Genomic DNA, 18,392 nt, shown 5'->3' with positions numbered 1-18,392 from the left:
AAACAATACAGAAATCAAATTATTCTTATTCTTATTCTTATTATTATTACAGACTTTATTTTAGTTCTATGATTTCAACAAAACCTCAATCAAGAATTTCCATGCGCGACCTCTCAGTTACGGTAATTACATCACTTCCGTAAAACGAGACGTCTTTTCTATTATCTTGTCGATTGTTGCCAATTAGCAGCCGCTAGCTCAAATCGACACGTCGTATCAGACAGAAGCTGGGTGTTACCGAGCGAATAAACGTACAATGTCCCCCCTTTAGCCCGGTTAGTGTGTCTCTGGTTCACGGTCAGACGCGGTGGACTTTGTGCGTAAAAGTTCCTCCGTGCGCCCCGGGTTTGTTGGCACCCGTCTGACCGAGCCATGATGTTGAGCAGCGGGCAGCTTCGCACTCGCATCGCCGCTATAGTGGAGTCTCTGTGCCGAACCGCGGTCACAGAAATCTCCAAAATCGTGGAGGATGGGATGATGGTGCTGCGCCTGGAGACGTGCTACCGGGAGAGCGAGATCAAGCGGCTGAAGGGAGATATCGCCCGGCTTCAGGTGGAGCTGAGAGCGGCGCAGGAGGCAGGGGCCACGCCGAGAAGGGAGCACGGAGCGCGGGGTAAGTCCCAGAGGATGGCCCGTGTAGTTGGAGCTTATTAAGGGGCCCATATTAAGTCATTCTCTGATCTGTGTTCTAATGTAGTTTCCTCATCACAAACAGACCTGGAGTTGTGTTTTGTATCACACATGTTTAACACACAAACCCTGCAGATATAAGCTGAGTTCTTTTCTCAAACTAAAAACACTGTTGCACCTTGTGATGTCATGTGGTAATACAGGAACGGCTTCACTGTGTTTAAAACTCCATACACCTTCACTAGAATCATATTGATAAATTCTGCCCTGGAATATTTACACATTTTTACTAAACAAATGGTAAAAGAGTTATTCAAACATGTGAGAATGAAACAAATCACAACTCCAGGTCTGTTTTTGAGGAGGTAACAGCTTTATAACATGGCTTAAAGCTCACAAGAGTCAGTTCTGTGTAACCTAATACTTTTTAAAGACCTTCATGGTATTCAGTCTGGTATTTCCAAATAAGCTGGTTTATTACCATGTATAGCAATTGACCTATTGACATTTACTAACAGGGAAATGAATATAAAAGAATTCATGGGCAACTGTCCTGGTCGCCAAAGCAATTTTGTTCAGTAAATAAAATTAACTCAACAAAACATTTGATTCAGGCTACATTTATATGATGATGGCCTGAACAGAAGACACAAAGGTGGCGTTGCATCTTCACTTTTTATTCTGCGTTTAGACTTGCGTTTTCGGGAGGAAATCTGCGTGCATACGGTGATGCAGAAGTGTGTGGAATTCAATTGGGTATGCATGCCAGGCGGCTCGGTGGTGACGCTAGGTGGTGATGTATGTGACATAAACACGTATGTGACGTGAGCAGATCTGACCAGAGTTTTGCGTGTTGGGCAGTGTAGACATAAATGTCAAAGTGTAGGTGTTTGATGATTCATTAGGGCCTTGAACGAATAGTTTAATAATGACTAAGGCGACAGTTCACGCTTTAGGATATTTCAATGGAATGAACTAATACTTTTACTGTCTACTTTTTACTTGTACACATTTATAATTATGTCTTATTTGACACCAGTCTCTTGCTATTTCTGCTACTTATTTACAATGTATTATTACCATTGATATACATTTTGTAGGGATGTAACAGTAACCGAAATGCTGTGATATTGTATTGTCAAAAGTCTCACAATAATATCGTGGGCCATCACAATATACTGAATTACAAGTTTCTTTCCTTAAATTCATTGTTATGGTGCAGCAACAGCTTAAAAACAGACAGAACTATGTAGACCATGATCCTTTCCTCTGTTTTAGTCCAATCTACATGATAAAATAACTGTTATTATGTACGTTTAAATCTTAATTATTTGGATTATTGCAGAAAACACGCATATTCACAATTTTGTTGGCTTACGCAAAATATTGCAATAAATATCGTACCGTGAAATGCATATTGTGAAAATATTGTATTGAGAGATTTGGATATCGTTACAGCCCTAATATTTTGTTTGTTATTACAGTACATTGTGATGTGTTCGCTACTGTGTCTAAATGATTTACCTTGTGGATCAATAGTTTGTCTCAGTCTTAATAAAAGAAACAGCTAAGGTGTGTTCATTTCAGTGTCATTTGGTCCTCGCTTCAGACAAATATAAAACATTTACAGAACCTTGTCAGAACTGAAGAAGCGTCGCACACTACAGGAGAATTTGCCCGATTTTGGATGCGATTTCTTCTACCCGAGTTCAGAGACGTGTGACCGGACTTTATGTCTTCGTGTGCGATTGTGAAGCTGCTGTGCTCCTCATGTGTGGTGTCAGTGTCTGATCGTAACCACCAAACATCAGCAACGCTACGGTAACATCCAATAAAACAGAGTCAGGGGCAGAGGAGTGACGGACACAGAGACGCAAGATACAAACTCACAATATATCTCTCGTAAAGTGGTCAATTTAAAGTGCAGCATCTCATCCACATTATCCATAGAGTTTGTCCTCTGCAAATAATGACATCCAGTCCACAAAACAGCGCTATTAATCCAATTTGAGGCATTCTTTAAAAGTAAAAAGGTGAGAGTAGTTCCTCAAGTGTGTGTTTACATCCACACCGTGCACGGATTGAGGTGAAGCTGCAGATTAGTGACAGTGAAATCACAGTTTTGACTTATATCTAAACTAGAAGTGCAGTGATCTGATCTTTTCAACACTTCAGTCTCAAAGCGAGTGGTTTTACTGTAGACAGGAAACGGCTGACGTGATTGCGCGATCACAACTTTATATCCTGTGGTCCGCAGACAGATCCCACTGCAGTCTTTGTGATCGAAGATGTTAAGTCTCATAAGATTCTCCTCGTGTCTGTGTATGTGCTGTGTGCTTTTTGTCGCACATTTAAAAATTGTTTAAGACCCAGAAATCCTGTAATGTGTGGTGGCCTTTAGGTGAGCAACAATGATTTTACTGACTGTCCACTATAGACCTTGAATCTTCATTAAAGCACAAAAAAACAAAGTGGGCATAGATGGATAAAGAACCATACAGAAACAACTACATAGACTGTCTTAGGTCCCTGCCCAAACCCATCCCGTTAATAGTTTAATACTTTGTTTTCATATTTTACTAAGGCGTGTGGGATGCAGATAAGCCTTATCACACAGCTTATCGGTGATTAAAAACAAGGAGCTCGACAGTGACCGCCCGCCTCTGCTTGTGAAAGTAAAGTATCCCATTCTTTCTTCCATAGACTTTCAGCAAATAAATAAAAATTTGACAGCTCAGGCCTAATCAGCAATGTGGTAACTAATGACCACAAGACATAGTCAGGCTGGCGCCACCTAGTACCTCGGCTCAATTTAATTTCTCTCCAGCGTCTAGGTCAGAAAGTGGAATGCACTATACGGTTTGCAAGAACCCCGAAGTTGTAGACTGCACACCGGCCAATCATCGAAGAGCTGTGAAGCCATGACGTCAAACTCGTCGTGTCTGTCTGGGTCCATTTTGTGGTACAGCACAACAGTAAATAAAGCGTCGAGATGGATGTAGACGAAGACAGACATTCTGTGTTGGTAACGATTCCCGAGATCGAGGATTTAAAGCCGGAACAAAGAGAATGTTTGGTGAATTTTATCAAGGGGAAAGACGTTATTGCCCTTCTTCCTACAGGATTTGGCGCATTACATACATCACGACCAAATAGCAGTGATTGGTTAAATTAAAAAAGTACTTGCCTACCGTTGAGCGAAGGAATCCTAATGCTGCGAGGTCAGACGGTTTCCACAAAGTAAAACCGGCTGATGAATCAGGCAACACAAGACCTCTAATTTTATTTAAAGGGCCCATATTAGGCTCTATTCTGATATACTGTTCTAATGTTTCTTCATAAAAAAGCAGACTTGGAGTTGTGTTTTGTTTCATTCACACATGTTTAACACACATTTAGGATGAGCTCTTCTCTCAAACAGAAAACATTCTGTTCCACCTTGTGATGTCATGTGGTAATACAGGAAGTGCTCCACTGTGTTTTTAAACCCCCACACACCTTCATTCAGATCATTTGGATCATTTCAGCCCTGGAATTGTCAATCTCTTCTGAACTAAAGGTAAGCTGTGAACTTCAAAACTACCACTTCATGACATCATAAGGAGGAATAGAGCATTTTGAGATTTGGAGATGTACACAGATTACTCAAAAATGCATGAATAAAACAAAACACAATTTCAGATATGTTTTCAATGGAGTAACATTATAACATGGGTTAAAGCTAACAAGAATCCATTTTGGGAAATACAGGACCTTTAAAGTGTATTTGTGAAACTTGTATTGACCTGGTTTAGCTCTGGTGGTACTCAGAGGTTAGTAGTGGAGAGATGTGAAGAGTTTACCAGTCGAGTTTAGGGGGAGGGGAGCTATGATTAGGGTAAGGCTTACAGCTCAGCCCTGGGAACTGAAATAACCCTAAGTTCCCACAGGCCCTTGTTTCACTGCTCTAGATTTACAAGAGGGTGAGAGAGGGGGAAGGAGTGATAGAGAAATATGTATTACAAATGAGTGCTGTTACAATACTAAACTTTCAAAGTCTATTTTGATTTTAATTAATTCTGCAATGTGTAACTTTTCTAGTGGAGGTTCCATGTTTTTATGGATATGCCATTGCTCTGCTCAGAATGTTGCACATTGGCCAATTTTACATGATATTTTTCAATCCAGAAGCAATTGTTCAGAATTAAATAGTTCAGAATTAAAATAATCTCCTTCGAGTTTACCTGGAAATAATGATTCCGAATTGAGATTTACATGGGAAACACATTACATTGCCTTTATTTAATTCGTCTGGGGGTGGGAAAGGGTTCTAATTGGACAGAGACACGAACATATTTACGTCAACCGGAAGAAAACACACACTTCAGCTGCTACCGGCTTTTCTGTCATCTCGGTTTGTCCTTACTCCACGGACACAAACATGATCCAAACTTTTTTCTTAGTCGTTCCGATGATAATTGCGCAGCAGCTGGAGAATTCTCTGATCACGCTTTACGTTTGTCAGCTGAGGAGAAGGGAAGAATATCGGAGAAGGCAGGAAGAAGACAAACTGAGTCAACGGCTGCTCTACCTCAGCCCACTCCCACATCCCGCTCACAAATCCAAAGAGACGTGGATGAAAGTCTGAAGCCAGGACTGGTGGACCCGGATCGTCCAGATCGCGTGAGAAGGGCGACCCAACAAGCATGTGCTAGCAATTATTTTTAAAAAGTATAAACGTTTACATGATCGAGGAAGAAATTTGGCTTAAATCAACCCGCTTACTTTGGAATTAAGTTTCATTCCGAATAATCATTTTCATTAAGAGTTAAGTGTTTACATGGTCTTTTTAAAGTGGAATTAAATTTTATTCAGAATTAAATTATTTTTATTCAGAAATAAAGCTCTCTTGTAAATGTGCCAAGTATGACATTAAACAGCTTTACCTTACATTTATTCAATTACAGGTGGTTTTATGGCTCAGAAAAACACAGAAAAACAGACATTCTGACTGTGACCGGGTCCGCCTCTCCACATATCTGACCTATAACTTGGTTTGCTTTGGTCTCCATGATGATAGAAAGGTTTAATGCCATACTGTGAAACTCAAAAGCAATAACATCTCCATGGCTAAAAATGTTTGACAGGCTCTGCACCAGAAAAGTTACACAGTGCTTTCTTTTCTATTCCCATGTGGCCCTGTACTAGTCTATGTGCTCTTCTACTTGCTCTGCTACAGCTCAAGATCATTCTAAAGCTCTTCGGGAAAGCTTCAGTTCCCTCTTATCTGTTGTTGATGCGTTGAAAAAAGCACTGAACTGAAACTGAACTGAACTGAAACATATTTGATCAAATTGTGTGTAGAATCCCTCAGTCCTCCAGGGAGAATCCATGGCAAAGAAGAAATTCATTTTGTCAACTGGACAAACGTTTATTTAGGTCAAAAACATTTTGCAGCTCATCCAAGCTGCTTCTTCAGTTCTGGTCAGAATGCTGGTGAACACTTCCTTATATCTGTCTGCAGGGAAGAGCCATCGAGGAACAGAATAGATGAATAGGCTTAGCTAACAAACATAAACTGTAAACAAGTAGGGTGTTAGTTTCAGAGTAGTTAGCTTCTCCCTGCAGACAGATATCAGGAAGTGTTCAACAGCATAGAAAAAACCCCAAAACAAAACAAAACAAAAAAACATTTGTCCAGCAGACAGCATTAAATTTCTCCTTTTCCACGGATCCTACCTGGACAACTGAGGGATTTTACAAACATTGAAAAAAGTAGAAAAGCATGCGTCCTTACTCTGAGTGGGCTTGTATCTCCACAAACCTGACTCTTACAGACTCGTCCTTTGGTGTAATATTTCACAGTATGGCATTATTATCTGGAGAATGTCCAGATTTATGATTTTGACTTTCTGTTTCCATGGAATCATGCAGGTGATGTGCCACCGCCAAAAAGTTACATACTGTACTTTTTACCCTTTGTTCTATCAATAATGACACTATAATCCAGATGTGTCAAACTCAGGCCCGTCGGCCAAATTTGGCTCATGATATAATTATATTTGGCCCGTTAGATCATATCAAATATGTATTAGAGCTGCCCGCCGGCTACAGATAGACTATAAAGACATTTAGTTAAAATGTTGTTATTATTTTATAATTTGCTTGTTCTGCATTCAGTGTTTAAGCAAAACTATTATTAAACATTTATTTTTAAAATATGAAATAAGAAAAGGTTTAACTTTACATATCTCGAAAGAAATGCCGATTTTGTTGAAATTTTTCAATAAATGTTTAGTTTGGCCCACGACTTAGTTCCAGTTTTGGCCCTCTGTGAATTTGACTTTGACACCACTGCTCTAATCTCTGATCATTTTGGTGAGGTAGTTTTTCAGCACACATACATTCTGCTTTCTGTTGTATGTGACATTTTGAGAACTTTTCACCATTTAGTTTTAAATTGTCATTTGCTACGTAATAACGACTGATAAGTACTAACATTGGTATTTTGTTTTCACAGACAACCTGGCTATCCAAAACAAAGACACCTCCTCCATATTTGTCACTTTTATTCCTTCAATCGACCACAAAAACCAGCCCGTGTCTCTGGTGCAAAATAGAACGCTTGAAGATCGAAGTGAAGACCCTCCTCCACCACGGCCGATAGAACCGCACAGGACCTCCATTTTGGAAAGGGACAGTGACCAAACCACATCTCAAAATGCCAATTTAGGACGCTCTGAAAATAGCCTGCCCCATTTGGCGAATTCTTCAGTGGAAGTGGGGGCGAGTGGCAGACATTTTGGATTTAACCCGTTCACCGTGGAGCCGAAGAAGGAGAAGATCTGTCCGTACTGTGGGAAGTGTTTTGAGCGATCGGCACATCTGGAGAGACATAAGATGATCCACACGGGAGAGAAGCCTTTTCAGTGTGAGACCTGCGGGCGCTGTTTTAACCAGAAGTGCAGTTTAAAGGAGCACCGCAAGATCCACATACGAGGTAAAAATTTATCAAAAATACTGAAATATCAAAATATCATGATAGTAAAATTGCTGATGCAGTATTGTTATCATGGGCTGCTGAATCGATATTTTTGGGGTCTTTTAGCAATTCTTTTGTGGCCGCACTACAATTTTGTTACTTATTTAGTGGAAGGAAACTTGTTTATGCAATACACTTGACATATTCACTGTTTTGATGATTAAAATAGATGTATTTCATATTCACTTTGCAGAGGTGGTGGTTTAATAAAGAAAGACTGTTGTTAAAATGGGTTTGGTTCTTAACAAACAGCTAAATATCACATGTACGGCCATTGCATGTATCATACTGAATCATGAGGGATCATGTGATTCTCCTAGTTCACATGACATCACAAAGTTCTGTAGGCCAAAGTGATTTAATGCAGATGGAAGCAGCTTAAATAAATATTGTTAAAATGTTGATTGTTGAGTTCTTGGGTCTAGTGAAATATAGAAATGATCAGATTCAACATTGTGAGTTTACGTTTTGGATATTTCAAGGACAATGTAGTCAAGAGGAAATACATGCTATTGCCTCCAATCTGGGATTATGACATCACAGGTTTTAAAATGGGTGACTCTAGCCATGTCCAAACTATGGCCCATGGACCAAATTTGACCAGAGTACATTAAAATTGTTCTGTGTATTAGAAAAAAGTCCATCCATCCATTTTCTTCCACTTATCCGGGGCCAGGTTGCAGGGGCAGCAGTCTAAGCAGGGACTCCCAGACTTCCTTCACCCCAGACACATCCTCCAGCTCCTCCGGGGGGACCTTAAGGCGTTCCCAGGCCAGCCCAGAGACTTAGTCCCTAGACATAGAAAAAAATCTATATAAAATATTTTGAGTGTCCTGTTGATGATCTTAGAGTGAGTAAAGGTCTTGTTGCACATTCTAACCCAGGGCTGGACAATTATTTTTTCCATGGGGCACATGAAAAACAGAAAATATTGTGAAGGACTGGGCTACAAAGCTGGTAAGGGTTTATGTATGTATGTATGTGGCCCAGTAGCTGTACAATGCCCAAGTCTGTTCTAACCTGTTATGTAGGCACATAATAGAATTATTGACTGTACTGACACCAGTCTTTGTCAGTGAGTTGGCCTTCTGCTTCAATCTTGTTGAAAAGTGTTTGGACACCTCTGTTCTAAAATATAATATGAGTTTGCTGTCACATAAATACACTGCGCTCTATGGGGGAATTCTTTCTGGGCCAGAGCTCTCGGGAGCTGCAGTACCCGGAGCAACCACTAAGAGTTCGTATCAGGACACTTCTTATCATACAGCTCCATGCTTCAAAACACACAACGGCACTGTGTCACTTCATCTGATTGGGCAACGATCAGAGAATATGTAGACTATAGTTTCAGTTCTAAAACATGTGCAAAGGAAATCTTTCAGGCCTTTCAGGGCCGCCCTCTGGTGGTCAGGAGGAACGAAATGCGTTGCACTTTTCAAAAACACAAATTTGCTTTGTCAAAAAGACTTTAAACCACAAGATTAACATGGCAATTTTGGACCCAACCCCAAACAAATGACTAGGTTCATTTGTGGATTTTCTTTCATTAACTGTGATTCATTCTTTTTATAGTTATAGTTAGTTATAAACACGCCTCTCCATCTGTAAGTTCAGCCTGTAAAGTAAAGGGTTCATTGGGGTCATGTTGAGTTTTAAGGAGGAGTTTTGGTTAAGATGAGGTTTGATGTGGAACCAAAGCTGTGCCTAGACCTACACCTTAAAAAAAAAAAAAATTCCAATTAAATCATAGTGCTTTCTTTTCTATCCCCATGTGGTCTTATATGTGTGTAATCCCTCAGTGGCCCAGGTAGGTTCCATAGTGTTTCATAGGTTTATACTAGTCTATGTGCTCTTATACTTGTATTGATGCAGCTCAAGATCATTTTCAAGACATTCAGGAAAGGCTAATTTTTGTCCTGTGAATGTGACTTGAATGAGCATCTAGTTTCGATACTAGTTTGGGACAATCCTGTAACAAATTGTGTCCATTTGTTGCTGGGTAGATTGTATTTAAAGGGTCCATATTATGCAGTTTCCCGATCTATGTTCTAATGTACTTTCCTCGTCACAAACACACCTGCAGTTGTGTTTTGTTTCCTTCACACATGTTTAACCCACAAACCCTGCATATTTAGGCTGAGTTCTTCTCTCAAATAGAAAACACTCTGTTCCACGTTTGATGTGATTCGGTGATACAAGAAGTGCTCTACTGTGTTTTTAAACTCCATACACTTTCACTAGAATCTTTCGGAAAATTTGAGTACTGGAATTGCCAATCTCTGCTGTTGTAGCTGTTGACTTGAAAACTACCTCTTCATGACATCACAAGGTGGAACAAAGCATTTTGGGCTTTGGAGATGTAGCCCAGTGTTTCCCAAACCTTTTTCTGGGGACCCATATTTTAAAAGTCAAAAACCTTCACGACCCAAGTCAATAGACGTTATTTGTAAATCACAAAATAAAGGTGGATTAGACCATGATTGAACATTAATGAGGATACTTTATTGTTGACTGAGTGATCGTGTTTCTGAACAATTAGTGTTACTCAAATTTTAAAGACTGAAAAACAGTCATTGAACCAGCAATACAAGAATCCATAAGTTGCCTATTTGGACATTAAATGTAGTTCATTTCTTTTTATTTTTCAACATTCACTTAAACCAGCACTACTGGAACAAAGTAGTCAATAAAATGAAATTATACAAAATATGTCTTAACATTTCAACATTTCTACTGCAGGAGGAGAGCGCAACATTCATGTCAGTGTCAGAACTGTATGTTGCAGACGTACATGAAGATTGTGACAAGACGACCCTAAAAAAAATCTGTGACCCACCTGAGGGTCGCATCCCAATCTTTGAGAAACAATGATACAGACAGACTAATAATACAGCATTACTCAATCATGTGTGAATGAAACAAACCTCAACTCTAGGTCTGTTTTTGAGGAGGTAACATTCTAACATGACTTAAAGCTCTCAATAGTGACAGTTTAGTCACAATAGTCACAATTTTATGTATTATAGGCAAGGCAAGTTTATTTGTTTAGCACAAGTTATACACAAAATAATTCAAAGTGATTTACAGAATAATAACATTAAAATTACAATACAAACAAATACATAAATTATTGTCATAAAAAAAACATTAAAGAGAGAAATTAAAGAGTGCAGAATGAAAACCTTTCAGTCATGTGTACAACTAAACAGAACCTGGATTTAAAAGAGTCAAAGTAGAGGCCTGTCTCACATGTTCAGAACGATGTCCTGGTTCGAGTCAGGACCTGAGCTGCAGCGTTCTGGAGGTACTGCAGCTGTCTTACATATAGGACCTTTTTTAAGACTTTATAAACTGAAGTTGTACAGTGAGCACTCCAGAGTTGTTAGCTGAAGTGTGAGAAATGTGAATTCTGTGGTACAAACTGTCAGGGTTGTGATGAGACGTTGGACTAATGGAGGCCAGATGAGTTAGCTTCATGAAGTAAAGGGTTCACTGGGGTCACGTAGTGTTTAAAGGAGGAGCTTTGGTTAAGATGAGGTTTGGTGTGGAGCCAGAGCTGTGCCTAGACCTACGCCGTAAATCCCATAGACCAAACATTCTCCAGGCCAAGAGAAACACAGCTGCAGGCTCTGTACTATGCCATACAGTTGGACACAGTTGTTTTATCTGTAACATGTTCAGCTGAACAATCCTTAAAGGTGCATTGTGTAACTTTTCTGGTGGAGGGTCTGCCAAATGCTTTCTCTGTGGAGATGTTCTTACATTGTCTGAAATGTTTTGTTGTCATTGCTGGTGCAAAAATATCGAAATATCAATAGATCGTATTGCTTTCTGTGATGATACAGTATCAATATTGTTGGCTGCTGTATCAATATATTACCAAGAGTAATTTTTGGTATTTTACGTTTTTACTCCATTATTTTGTTACAGAGTACAGTTTTGTTGCTTGCTTAGAGAAAGGAAACTCATTTTTGTGACACATTTGACATATTCACATATTCATTAAAATGTTTGTGTTTCATATTCACTTTGCACAAAAAGTGTTTTAACTAAGACTTTTAGTATCACAGCCATGATTTAGCATTTATTTTTATTGAACCATATCGAATCGATTTGAAATATATCAAACTGTAAGTGCACTGTATCGAGCTATGTATCGTATCGTGGCCTATATATCGTATTGGCAACTTCTTAATGATACCCAGCCCTAACTGCTGGTGGTGATCAAAACTTTTCCAGTTTTAACAGCCTGTCTAATTTTCTACTGCAAAAACATACATAATAATAATAATAAAATAAAGACTTCCACCCATCCTTCCATCTATCCATTTTCTTCCGCTTATCCGGGGCCGTGGGGGCAGCAGTCTAAGCAGGGACTCCCAGACTTCCTTCACCCCAGACACGTCCTCCAGCTCCTCCGGGGGAACCCCGAGGCGTTCCCAGGAGAGCCAAGAGACATAGTCCCTCCAGCGTGTCCTGGGTCTTCCCCGGGGCCTCTGCCCAATGGGACATGCCCGGAACACCTTAAACTATAAAATTTAAAATAAAGCTGCACGATTATTCACAAAAAACAAACTAACAACAAAATCTCCTTATCCTGCATTAAAACTGCTAACCTTGTAGTTTAGATCTGTACAAACAAATCCCTCCGGGCGCCTTCTCTTGGTCAACATACGGGTACCTGCTGTGCCCTGGAGAGGGGGGATGTGATGTGTTGAGTATAATATTGAGTATAATCCTCATTTGCTCATAGAAATTAACTATGAAATGGTATTTTAAATATTTTTTTCTTGTTCCCCTGATCTTGCCTCTGATCTTAGCTCTAGTGCAAGTGTGGGGCGTGGAGCTCTAAATAAGAGGTGTTTCGTGCCTGATCATCCTGTGGAATAGACTGAGCTGAGCTGAGGGCGTGGTGTGTCGCGTTCAGTGAATTGACAGAATTGTAAAACTAAATATTAAAAAAACTAGTTTGCTACCTGGTAATGAGGTAAAGATTACAGACATTACCCACACTGGCAGTGCTTTTAAACGCTACACCGGTCACAGAAAGTATTTATATTTAAATTAAATTTTAATTTAAATTTAAATTTATATGTATACATTAACTAACTTAGTTTCAGAAAGGGTACAATTCAGCGGGACTTTCCAGCTGATTATGGTACAAACATGTTCTCAAATGTGATTCTCGTTCAGGTCTCCTGATGTGAACTGTGAACAAAATTCTTTTATCTAAACATAAATCGCAAATCTGAACACAACTGCAACATGTGAAACAATTAAAGTTTTGATTCTTATAATGTCTTTCTAATATGAGCCATTTCTTTTTCTTACAGATGCACAACTCGCCATACAAAACTCACTGTCCGGGGAGAAGTCTGTTTCCAAAAACGAGTCCATTCAAAATCACTCACTGAATCCAGAGGAGACACAACAGCAAACAGGACCCACCCCCATCACCCTCACCCAAAACCACGACACCCTCCTGTCTTTTGCACCTGTCAAGTCCGAACCTATCGAGTCAAAAATCGAACCTGTACAAAACCACCAGACGATTCCCAAGACAATTCCTCAAACAATTCAAACGGTTTCCCAGACAATTACCCAAGCGAGTCCCCAAACAGTTCAACCAATACAGCAAACGGTTCCTCAGAAACATCTCCCCAAACGATTCCTCAAACGACTCCCCAAAAGATTTCCCAAGCGATTCCTCAAACGGCTCCACAAACGATTCCCAAAACAATTCCCAAACGATTCCCCAAACGATTCCTCAAACAGTTCCCCCACCAATTTCCCAGACAATTCCCCAAACAATTCAAACGATTCCCCAAGAATGCAACGATTTAAGCCTGAGAATCGAACCTTCAACTTCATTTCTGGGTTTACCGCCACTCTCTCCTCCCATGGACACCTTGGAGCCTTCTAGTGGCAGTCAGCAGTACTACATAAAGGACGGTAGCATGTTTGACTTTCCGAAAAGAGCACCCAGACCAAAGAAAATGTATCCATGTCCATACTGTCCAAAGGTTTTCTGGAGGAGTGAGCATCTGGAGAGGCACGTTCGGATCCATACGGGAGAGAAGCCCTATGGGTGTTATATCTGCGGCCGGTTCTTTAGTCAAACCAGCAGCCTGAAAGGACACATGAAGACTCACATCAATCTCAAGATCAGAGGACACCTGTTAGGTAAGGAAGGAATCTGCTTTATGAATGAATGTATATAATGTCATGTAATGTCATGTAATGTAGTGTAATGTAGTCCAGGAGGTGTCCAGGTCAGATCCATTGCAAAAGAAAATTTTATTCTGTCAACAGGATAAAGATTGTATAAAAAGAATTGATAGATTTTGCTAGTCATTCAATTAGCTTTTTCATTTCTGACATGGATCTGTTAGTCACTGCCATATATCACGGACTGTCTGAAGGTTACTTGTTACCGTGGTTACATGGGTACTGCAAATCAGATTATGATCATGTTTATTTTGAGCTATGAGACTATTAAAATGACAGGTAAACCACAAAGACTGAAACTACCACAGTTTTCTCTATTTGACAGAATCACATTTTCTTTTGCGTTGAATAAATTATGACAAAATTCACCATTGACGGAAAAACCCAATTTGAAGGGTTTCATTTATCAAAATGTTATCTTCATTAACATGTCATAAAACAAACAAAATATGCCCCAGCCCAGTGTTTCTTATTCTGTCTAAACCATGCTAATCCGGTCGATAAGACCTCTGCAAATATGTTCACACAACACTTGACACATCTAGGAGGATTAACATTTAAATAGCTTTGTTGCTTTGACTAGAATGTTCCACAGTATGGCTTTAATCTTAGCTATCTTGCATTTATTAAATTTCAGGTGTTTCTTTTGCTAAAAGATTTACTGATCCAGTTCTTACATTTTGAGTATTTAGGTCATTTCCACATGTGTTACTCTATGGCCTGGCCTCAGTGTGAGCTCGATTTAGTTCTGTTTAGTTCTTCACTTTTGGGTCGGTCTTGTTCACATACACTATGCATCATTCACCCAGACTCACCTGCGCAGACAGACCCAGACTCACCTGCGCAGACAGAACCAGACTCACCTCCACTGAGACCTCCAGTAACAAAGGCTCTGGGAGTGGTCTTTTAATGAAAATCAGAATAAGACTGTCATGTTCACAGCGACCCAAGTGCATCGCTCTCAGAGAGAATGTCCTTTTATGTTGACCTAACCTAGTACCAGGGTCAAAACGACCGAGAGTATGACATTTTAGCTGTTTGTTTAGCTTTAACAGCAACATGCCATGGTGCCTGAGACACTAGCACTCCCACGCTACTGCAGGAGGGTTCCAGGTTCAACTCTCTGAGCTTCTTCTAGTTTCCTCCATCAGCCCAAAACATGCACCTTTGGTCAAATGAATGTCCCAGTGGGTGATACATAAAGTCTACCTTACTGTTATCTACTCTATATTTGCTAACATCACATTGTCTTTTTGTTTTTCACAGGGAACAGCAGTGGACCTGTGGATTCTCAACACGTGCCCCTCCCTTCTGAAAACCAAACTGTGATGGACACTTTAGAACAAAAGCCTCGTCTGGACTGGCCCCCAACCACAACCGTGAAATTGGAGCCAAAAGAGGAGCCACTGGACACTGAACCAGAGGAGAACCTTACCAATATGAACCAGGAAGTAGCTTGGACTTCTGGGATTTCTGTGGACCACGACACATTCAAAACTGAAGACATGGATTTTGATGATGCACAAATCAATATAGAAATGGTGCCTAATAATCATTGCTTGACTTCGATCAGTTCAGAAACGGAACAAGAAGAAAACATGAAGCAAAATGGTGATTCTGTAGAATTTGATAATCAAAATCTCAACTGCAACCTGAGCGAACAGGGTATGAGCTCCTACATTTGTTCGGTCTGCGGAGAAAACTACGACAATTTTAATTTATTTCAAAAACATCAGTGTTTAGAACAGTTGCACAGTGATGAGATATAAACTGCCTCTTTAAAGGGCCCATATTACACTGTTTTCTGATTTAGTTTATAATGTAGTTTCCTCATCACAAACAGACCTGGAGTTGTGTTTTGTTTCATTCACACATATTTAACACAAAAGTTCTTCTCTTGAACCGAAATCACCCTGTTCCACCTTGTGATGTCATGTGATAATACAAGAAGTGCTCTACTGTGTTTTTAAACTCCATACACTTGCACTGGAATCATTTGGAAAATTTCAGTCCTGGAATTGCAAATCTCTACTGAACTAAAGGTAAAAGGAGCTGTCATCCTTACTACGTTTTGACCTTTAGAGAATGTAGACAAATAATAAAGTGTTACTCAAACATGTGAATGAAACAAAACATAAGGCCAGTTATGTTTTTGATGAGGTAACAACATTATAATATAAGAGTCAAATGTGCGTAATATAGGATCTTTAAATGTATATATAATTTCTTGTTTTTGATTAATTTGCTGAAATTTGCTTTAAATTATTTTATCTCTGCATAAATTCTCAGAATGTTGAATACGAACAATCAACAAATGATACAGAAGTATATATAATTTAATATTTTTTTTGTTTTTTAATTGTGAGCCAATGGTACAATAAGCCGCATACACAAATAATGTTTAGTTTGCGCAATTTCTGTGTTTTTATGTTTACATGACATTTGCATTGCCAGTATTTAAAGATTCACTATGTAACTTTCCTGTTTGAGGGACTGATACCTGCTTATTACCATGGAGATGTTATTGTTTCGCCATGGAGAATTACTGCTATTCATTTGTGTTTATGTCACTTAAATAACTTGAAATACATCTATTTTTTACTGTGAGGGGGCTTGCCTCCCCACAGATCTGATCTTGAACTTGGCCTATTGGTGTTAACCTGTCTCCATTAAGGGAGATATGTTTAATGCCATATCAAGCTAACATCTTCATGGAGACAGGTGGTGAAATCTCCACCTGAAAAGTTACAGAATGCACCTTTAATCAACTAAATTAAAGCGTCCATCCATCCATTTTCATCCACTTATCCGGGGCCAGGTCGCAGGGGCAGCAGTCTAAGCAGGGACTCCCAGACTTCCTTCACCCCAGACACTTCCTTCAACTCCTTCGAGGGGACCCTGAGGCGTTCCCAGGCCAGCCGAGAAACATAGTCCCTCCAGTGTGTCCTGGGTCTTCCCCAGGGTCTCCTCCCTTTGGAACATGCCCGGAACAGCTCGCGAGGGAGGCACCCAGGAGGCATCTGGAACAGATGCCCACGCCAAATCAGCTGACTCCTCTCCACATGGAGGAGCAGCAGCTCTACTCCGAGCTCCTCCCGTGTGACCGAGCTCCTCACCCTATCTCTAAGGGAGCGCCCAGCCACCCTGCAGAGGAAACTCATTTCGGCCACTTGTATTTGCGATCTTCTCCTTAAGGTCATTACCATCTTGACCACAACGGTTCGACACAGCCACTGCATAACTGCAGATGCTGTATCGCTCCGTCTGTCAATCTCACACTCCATCCACCCCTCACTCGTGAACTCATTGCTAAGGGCTGTCTGTTGTCCTGTTGGCTTCATCAGACCAGGACCTGCAATGTGCGCTGGGGCGGTTTGCAGCCGAGTGTGAAACGGTTGGGATGAGGATCAGCTCTTCAAAGTCTGAGGCCATGGTTCTCGACCAGAAAAAGGTGGCTCCGGGTGGGTGGAGAGTCCCTACCTCAAGTGGAGGAGTATCAAGTTTAGGACTTGAAGGATGTACAATATTATGAATAAGATTTCTAGACATTGTTATTATGCTGTTTTTCATGTAGAATTGTTAACTTTTCCAGTGGCCAGACGCTGTATTGACCAGTCAATTCAATCAAGACATCTCCATGGAGACAAGCAGGTGGTGAAATCTCAGAACTGCAGAAACCTTACACAGTGTACCTTTAGCCAAGCAGATTAAAATAGTATCATGAATGGTAGCAATTTAAAAAAGAAAGAACTACCAGACTTCCTTCTCCCTCAGACCCAATGCTCAAAACCATTGTACGAAATGGTTAAGTTGTTTTTTGTTTTATTTTTAGGACTTGAAGGATCTAGAATCTCCTCAGTACATTTTCTATGCGTTGTTTTCATGTTGTTTTTCAATGGCATGTGGTACTGTTACCTTTTCAATGGACAAACACTGTACTTGATTTTAATACGTTTTGTACCATACCTGTTTCGTACGTTCAGATATTAAGTGTTAACAACTGACTGTGAATGTGCAATGAAAAGAATGTGATAAAATCTGACTGAACTGTTCTATGACTTTGTGTTCTTTATGTATTTATATATATATTTTTTATATTTATGTAGTTTTTATATTCACCTAGTTTTATATTTTAAATGCCTTAGTATTTCAGATGTTTGATAAAATGCACTGGATGTTCAAAACCGGATTAAACATTATCTTCCATGCAATGATCAGCCCTACATATGATGACGTATGAAGGTAGTTGGTACGGCAGTTGGTAGTATTAGTATTTACAGTGTGCTATTAATAGTTAATTTTAAGGTGCACTCAACTGTCCTGAAAATGTGTCCCCTTCATTGAATTCATGCCTCAGTGTCTCTGGGTCAAACCTGTCAGGAGCAGTGGACCCATCTCCACATCTTGAGCTCGTCTTTGTCACATCTGATTTGGCTTTTAGAGGATTTGGCCTGTTGTGCATGTTTTGGATTTGGTAAGTATTTATGTATGTTGTACTTTCTAGACTTATTGT

At 39.9% G+C, this 18,392-nt stretch overlaps 1 protein-coding gene across 1 annotated transcript; it reads left to right on the top strand.

The window, feature by feature from the left end:
* Positions 1–184: 184 nt before the first annotated feature.
* On the top strand, positions 185–17,931 carry LOC129408405 (zinc finger protein 236-like). Its single transcript, XM_055152046.1, has 4 exons — positions 185–613; positions 7,130–7,609; positions 12,985–13,834; positions 15,146–17,931. The coding sequence occupies exons 1-3, from the start codon at positions 373–375 to the stop codon at positions 13,572–13,574; spliced, it is 1,311 nt and encodes a 436-aa protein (XP_055008021.1). The 5' UTR covers positions 185–372; the 3' UTR covers positions 13,575–13,834; positions 15,146–17,931.
* Positions 17,932–18,392: the final 461 nt, after the last annotated feature.

The sequence above is a fragment of the Boleophthalmus pectinirostris genome, unplaced genomic scaffold (genome assembly GCF_026225935.1).
Source record: "Boleophthalmus pectinirostris isolate CB_2022bp ecotype Guang Dong unplaced genomic scaffold, ASM2622593v1 HiC_scaffold_16, whole genome shotgun sequence".
In the NCBI taxonomy this organism is placed as follows: Eukaryota; Metazoa; Chordata; class Actinopteri; order Gobiiformes; family Gobiidae; genus Boleophthalmus; species Boleophthalmus pectinirostris.
The sequence above is the reverse complement of the archived record's forward strand: the minus strand, read 5'-3'. Positions and strand labels throughout refer to the sequence as shown.

What these genes read in the sequence shown, in the direction of transcription:
- LOC129408405 (XM_055152046.1), top strand. Translation starts at nt 373, where the DNA reads ATGATGTTGAGCAGCGGGCAGCTTCGCACTCGCATCGCCGCTATAGTG. An exon ending in AAGGGAGCACGGAGCGCGGG is followed by an intron (nt 614 to 7,129) that starts GTAAGTCCCAGA and finishes TTGTTTTCACAG; the next exon opens with ACAACCTGGCTATCCAAAAC. An exon ending in CCGCAAGATCCACATACGAG is followed by an intron (nt 7,610 to 12,984) that starts GTAAAAATTTAT and finishes TTTTTCTTACAG; the next exon opens with ATGCACAACTCGCCATACAA.